The following is a 6,943-nucleotide window of genomic DNA, read 5'->3' on the forward strand; positions in this document are numbered from 1 at the left end:
CTAAGGAATCCTCACTCAATGCTGAGATGTCTATTTTGAAGGATGGATGACACCAGGTCTGCAGAAGTAGGGATTCAAATCTTTACAATGATTATTAATTATAATTGGTTCAAGACGGCTTTGGGCCATAGTTTTGCAAAAAGAGAGATAAATCCCCTCATTTCTCTGCAAGTTCAAACTGGCAAGACAAAAAATAATAATATCCCCAGTTTTGCCTTCCACAGGGAAGACTTGGGCCCATTTCTTTTCCTTATCGTTCCACTTTAATACACCACTTAATGCCAACATAGGATTCTAAATGGCTTACAAAGTACAAAGACCAGTTACACAGACATTAAAATATAAACAGCCACAATTGAAATATGCAATAGAACAGTCCCATTAAATAGAAAACCCACAGCAATTAAAAGAGGAGACGCAGGTCAAGAGCCTGAAGGGTGCTAAGGTGGGGAGTGAATTTTGGTTCGGGTGCAAGGATGTGTGCATGGTATGGCATGGTATGGCTGCTGGAAAGACCCAGTGAGCTCAGGTCCTCCCTGTTACCGTCCAGTTTGTCTTCAACTCCCCTTCCACACCATCATGTGCTCTGCCCCAACTCCCAGCCATCTCCAAAACCCTTCCTCCTAAACAATCCCCACTCTGAGATCCCTAAGCAGCTATTGGCTGCCCAGCGGAGCTCAGTGAGAATGGGAAAAACACTTAAGAGTTTTGTATCTCACCAGGGTGCCCAGGCCTTGTGATTCTGATGTCCTGAGGTGGGTCTGAAACATAAGAAAACAGTGAGGGAAACTTGAAGGGAAGGTGCAGGGAGTAAATTACTGTAGCTTGCATAGGGTAGAAAGAACTGTTGGCCGTTCATGGGAGGGGGAAGCAGTAGTGAGCTATGGGAGCTACTCACAGACCACTTCAAGATGGATTTTATTCTCAACTGTTCTCCCAACTGCAGGGTATCTGACACTGCAAGTGAGGGCTCTGCCTTGAACCTGCAGAGAGGGTGTGAAGGTGAAGCCAGAAGCAAAGGTCCAGCTCCCATTGCTGTGCTGATGGTTCTGTGCAGTTATTGTACTTGACCTAGTACTCCATGAAATCTGAGGCTGGCTCCATGATTCTTTCCATGGGCAGGTCCCTGGTGCCTGGCAGATGAGGGTGACGCTCTTCCCCAAAACCACCTCTGGTGAGTTCAGGATCTTTGGCTTCTCTGTCAGCTCTGAGAAAACAAAAGTCCCCAGGATGGGATCAGAAGAAAATTCACAAACCAAAGTAACTAGGGAACAGGATACAGGAGTCCTGAATTATGGATGGTCACCCACACTACTTTACCTCCCCCCCCCCATTGCGGCAAATATTGCCATTCCTTTGTCCTTTAACAATAATTTTATGTATCTCCCCTGGTAGCCTAATTCCCATGCAATGTCCTGCTTTCTCTACCAATGTTGGTCAATGTTTCTGCTCATTGTGGACTCAACTTGGAGAGGGAGAAATCTCAATGGCTGCCACTATGCTGCTGAACATGGTGTTTGATACTTCAGGATCCTGCAATTGGAGGACAAAGGCAGATGTGATTTGGGAGAAACAGGAAGGAAAGAGGGGAGAAATGACAACTTGAATGTAGCAGCCATAGGAGGGATCTAGTTATAGGTAGGTAGCCGTGTTGGTCTGCCATAGTCAAAACAAAATAAAAAATAAAAAAAATTCCTTCCATTAGCACCTTAGAGACCAACTAAGTTTGTTCTTGGTATGAGCTTGGTATCTGAAGAAGTGTGCATGCACATGAAAGCTCACAGCACAAAGTAAGGAGGGGTCACTTAACCCTCGAACTATTTTTTCTGAAGCAAATGGCCACCCACCCAAACTGCTCACTTGCATATAGGGGAATAGGAACCAGGTCTGCGTAACTTTTGCCATGGGGTGAGAAGCTTGGAGAGGGCAATTTCTAGGGACTCAGCTATGCAGTTGAAAATAAAACATTTCAAGTGTGTTGCAAAGTGCAATATACAAATGTGACACTAGATGGAGATGGTCAGCCATGGAAAATTCAGTACCTTTTTCAAAACGTTTTTTTTTAAAAAGCATTTCCTCAGGGTTTTTTTAATATGTTTGTAGATTCCACCTAGAAAACATGGAAACAAATCCAGAACTCCCCTGGCCACACTCCCCCTCCCTCTTCCAGAAATGGGTTGTTGAACTGCAATAATGCATCTAGCTTACCTGGATGGAAAGAGGTGGATGACCATGTAGAAACAGCTGACATTTACCTGAATGCCATGTAGCTGACACAAGCCTGGCTTGCATATCACCTTAACCCTAGCTGAACTATTGTTTGTAGGCGAATGCACAATGTGTTGGTGCAGGGGACCCAAATCAAAGGTGTTTGCTCCAGGAATGTTGGCAGAATGTTAATCTAAACCAGTGGTTCCCAATTAGCTAATTACTAAGCACCCCCTATATTTCAAAAGCCAACCCACAGACGCCCTACTTTTGAACATTTTGATAGCTCTATGGTAGTTACCTCTGCAAAGCAATTTTTTGAACAAAATGTGGTGTAGCCTCTAACAAGCAAAGGATTTTAGGTATACTAAAAAAAACAGTCTAGGACTGAGAGATATCTGGTTTTCAACATCATGATCTATCAGCAGCTAAACATCACAATGTTCCGATATATCACAATTTCTGAAATTGGAGATTGGGCATGGGGAGGAGGGAAGGAGCAGCCACAGATACTGAATGGCTGGGGGGAGAAGAGGAAGCAGAATCACTCCCACGGCATGGTTTGGGTGGGAGGGGGTGGGGGATGCATCAAGCCACAATCAGGGGGGCAGCCAGAGAAGATGCACATCCACTGTGGCTGCTGCTGCTGCTTTCCTGCTGACTGAGAAAAGCTGCTCCGAGTCAGTGCCAGGGGAAGGTAGTGCCACCGTGCCTTGAAGTGAGAGCAGTCAGCTGCCCTGTTCTCCATCAGTGAGAGGAGAAGGCAGCTCAGATCACCAGCTTTATCGGCTGAGATCATCCTGAGATTTGGGTGGTGCCTTGAAATCAGCTGCCCTGCTCTTCCTCGTGCGAGGAGTGATATACTGCTGGTTGAGAACCGTAACAATAAATCTATCTATCTGCTACGTATTGCTGGGTCAAAATTGTTATCGCAGTGTGATTTCAAAACCAATTTTAACCAATATATTGAAAATTTGCGGAGTGCCAAAACAGACCATAAAATTTGTGATATGGCCATGCAAAAATGACAAAAAATTAGTTGGGGGGAAGGCAAGGGATGGGGGCGCAGAGCCCCTGTGTGTATTCTGCAGAATAATTGGGAACCACTGGTCTAAACTCAGGTTCAGGGTTTGTTTCTCTCCAAAAGAAACCATGATCTGTAGCATAGGCTTGCTTTTTAGCTTACTGCTCATGGTTTGTTTGGGGCTCAAGCATTAAGCTGAGGCTTAATCTCCTGTACAACCACCTGCCCCACACCAGCAAGGGGAAGGTTTTCCACCTCCATGCTTAGCCCAATCAAGGCTTAGCTCTGTGCAGAACAGCAGCAGGAGAAACAGGGGAGGAGCAAAGTGCCCCTCATTTTAGCCCTATGCCTCAACCCACTGTGCACTCACCTTCAAACCAGTCAACTATGGAAAAGTGACCTGGTTTGAGCCTGGACAAAGATAAGATGCACACCTGTTGCTTTGCCCACATTTGCTTGTGACAGAGGCGTAGCAAGGTCAGGTGGTGCCCGGTGCAGATTTTTTTTTTTTTGGCAACCCTCCCCCCCCCACACACATTGAAATTATTAAAAGAAAAGATACTTACAGTTGCAAGTGCTATTTTCTGGTTTATTTACTTTACATTGTGAGCATAAACACTTAAAATGTTTTTTCCCTAACTTCTCACACCCCACCTCTCCTCCTGTGTGTTCCAGGGTTTGGGTCCTGAGTTGAGGGAGCTTTTGCTTCTCTCCTTCTCTCACCTCTCTGCTTGTTTGCTCGCCTGCCTCCTTCCTGTCCTCTCCCAGCCTGCCTGCCTGCCTCCTCCAGTGGCCCAGGAGTGCGGGGCAACAGCATGCCACCCGCCCGCGACTCCCAAGCCTCCCCCGAGCTGTCAAAATGAAGGGGGGAGGGGGAAGGCACGCCGACAAAGCGGCACAGTGCCCCCTTCCCCTGACGGCTTAGGGCAGGCTTGGGAGTCACAGGCGGGCAGCTCACCGAATGTCACCCCCCTCAGCAATGACTTCCGGGGCGGTCCACTCCCACCGCACCTCCCTTCCTACGCCTCTGGCTTGAGGCTCCATCCATGTGTGCTTCTGGCCCTGCCCACCTGGAAGGTTTCCACTAATGGATTGAGGCCCATGAACAGAAGAAATGTCCCCCACCCAATGCACCCTCTGGTCCTAGAATTCAGGATGCAGTGGATTAGGACAGCGTTCCAGATCTGCACTGAGGCTGATTTCAAAATTGGCAAGAGAATACTTCTCTGCTTCTCCTGCCCCTGAGAAAGCTGTGGGGGGATGCTGGGGGAAGAAGAAGCAGGTGATGGGATGGCAGCTGGAAGTGAAGGAGAAAATGTCTCCTGTTTCCTGTTTCTCCAGATTGTCAGCATAGAATACATGAGAGAGTTCTTCCCTCTAGTGAGCTGTGTAAAGTACCGTATTTTTCCATGTATAATACACCCCCTATTTTGGGAGCCTCCAAATGAAGAAAATGGAGGGGGGAGAGAGATTGCGTAGAATTGTGGAGCTTTTTTGGGGGGGGGGGATTGCCCAGAGTTCACCTGTCTGGGTTACAAAACCATTATCACGTATGGCCAAAGCTACCAATCAACTACCAATCCCATCATCACCACCAGCAGCAGCCAATCACCCAGCCAATAGTCGCAGCGACAGCCAATTGACGCCAGACCTGGCCGCAGCCACCATTCACCCACTCAAACACCACTTACTATTTCCGGCTCAAGGCAGGAACCAATCCCCCGTTCACCCAATGCACTATCCGTGTATAAGACAACCGAAAAATTTTAACATAATTTTATAATAACAAAACCTCATCTTATACACGGAAAAGTACAGTATTCAGACATTTGGAGATGCAAATGATCTAATTTTGGCATTACAATAATGGAGCGGAACAGGAAGCATGGAGCCCTTGTACCTCCTGTCCCTTTCACATCAGCATAATGTCCAGAGGTTTAGGCATATTTGTAGCAGAGCCTTTCCCCCCCTTTACAGCATGGAAGAGCACAAAACAAGGAATGAGGAAGCAAATAAAGAAGTAGGAAACTTCTTACCTGTCACAGAAACAACAGGTAAAATATAAGAATAACGATAGCTGAATTTTATCTGTCCTTTCTCAATTCGAAAATAGTACTGCCCTGCATCCTGATTCTGAACATCATTGATGCTAAAGGAACAGTCACCTTCTGATGCATTTCCAGTCAACTGGAAACGATTCCCAGCAAATGAGGCAATGCTTTGAGCCTTGTCACTAGTGGCAACAATACTACCCATAATTTCATGCCTGGTGTTGCGAATATAGGACTCAACATAATCATTCTTAATCCAGTAGACGTATAATTTCGCAGGATACAGATCCTCAGAAGTTGGATAAGTGAAGTTGCAGGGAATGTGAACGCAGAGACCTCTCTGCATGGTGACAGCCTTTAGCGCTTTAAAGTTGTATCCCGGGTACTGACTCTGCAGACCTGCCAAAGGAAAGAAGGAAGGTGTTCACTGGTTTTTTTTTTTTTTTTTATAAGATTTTATTATTTTCTATTAAAACAAAAGAAAAACATAACATAAACACCAACATTAACAATACAAAAACACAATACATAAACACAATCAAACAATTACAATAAAAAGAAACGTATACAAACCTTTAATCTAACACTTATCCTCTTACTTTTCTTGGTACTATCTTCTCTGTTTTTGGGGACTTCCCCCATTCCCTCCACTGTCTTCAAAATCATATATATCTTCTAGGTAGCTTTGTATCTTATTCTATTAACATTTGCCCAATTTTTAATGTGCTTAACTTTGCTTAATCATATACCTAATCGCATATAAATCTTAACTTAAACACCAAATCTTAACTTGTTTTCTAACAAATGAATCTTTCACACAAAAATATCTTCCTAACAATTTTATCTAACATAAACCTGCTAAAGCCGATCTTCTATTTAATTCTGCTCAAATATCAATTTTACTGATTTAACTAAATAGTCTTTAAATTTCTTCCAGTCCTGTGACACCTTCTCCTCCCTCTGGTCCCGGATTCTGGCAGTCAGTTCTGCGAGTTCCATATACTCCATCATCTTCATCTGCCATTCTTCCACCGTTGGTATCTCTTCACCTTTCCATGTCTTGCCAATAAGATTCTAGCTGCTGTTGTGGCATACATAAAAAACACTCTATCCTGACTGGGTATCTCTTAATTGGTTATGCTCAGAAGAAATGCCTCTGGTTTCTTACAAAAGGTAACTTTCATTACTTCGTTAAGTTCGTTGTAATCTTATCCCAGAAAGCATTTTACCGCTGGGCACAACCACCACATATGAAAAAAGGTACCTTTCGCATGGTTTACATTTCCAACATACATCTGACATTTTGGTATCATCTTAGCTATCTTAACTGGTGTCAAATACCATCTGTAAACCATTTTCATTATGTTTTCTCTTAAACTATGACAAGCAGTGAATTTGATACCTTTCTGCCACAATCTCTCCCAGTCATCCATCATAATATTATGTCCAACATCTTTCGCCCAATCTATCATTGACGATTTAACCAGTTCATCTTTCGTATGCCACTCTAGCAAAAGATTATACATTTTGGAAAGGTTCTTAAAGTTCGATTCTATCAGTTCTGTTTCCAGTTTTGATTTTTCTACTTGAAAACCAACTTTTTTGTCCATTTTAAATGTTTCATATACCTGATGATAATGCAGCCAGTCAGGGACCTGAC

The 6,943-nt window shown here is 44.2% G+C and overlaps 1 protein-coding gene across 1 annotated transcript; it reads right to left on the reverse strand.

Moving 5' to 3' along the window:
* Window positions 1–699: 699 nt before the first annotated feature.
* LOC117052013 (sialic acid-binding Ig-like lectin 9) lies at window positions 700–5,629 on the reverse strand. The gene is made up of 4 exons (XM_033158740.1): window positions 5,269–5,629; window positions 4,191–4,302; window positions 899–1,287; window positions 700–761 (listed from the first exon to the last, which is right to left on the reverse strand). Exons 1-4 carry the CDS (start codon window positions 5,627–5,629, stop codon window positions 700–702), a joined length of 924 nt encoding a protein of 307 aa, XP_033014631.1.
* Between the last annotated feature and the right edge of the window lie 1,314 nt (window positions 5,630–6,943).

Source organism: Lacerta agilis, chromosome 8 (assembly GCF_009819535.1).
Source record: "Lacerta agilis isolate rLacAgi1 chromosome 8, rLacAgi1.pri, whole genome shotgun sequence".
Taxonomy (NCBI): Eukaryota; Metazoa; Chordata; class Lepidosauria; order Squamata; family Lacertidae; genus Lacerta; species Lacerta agilis.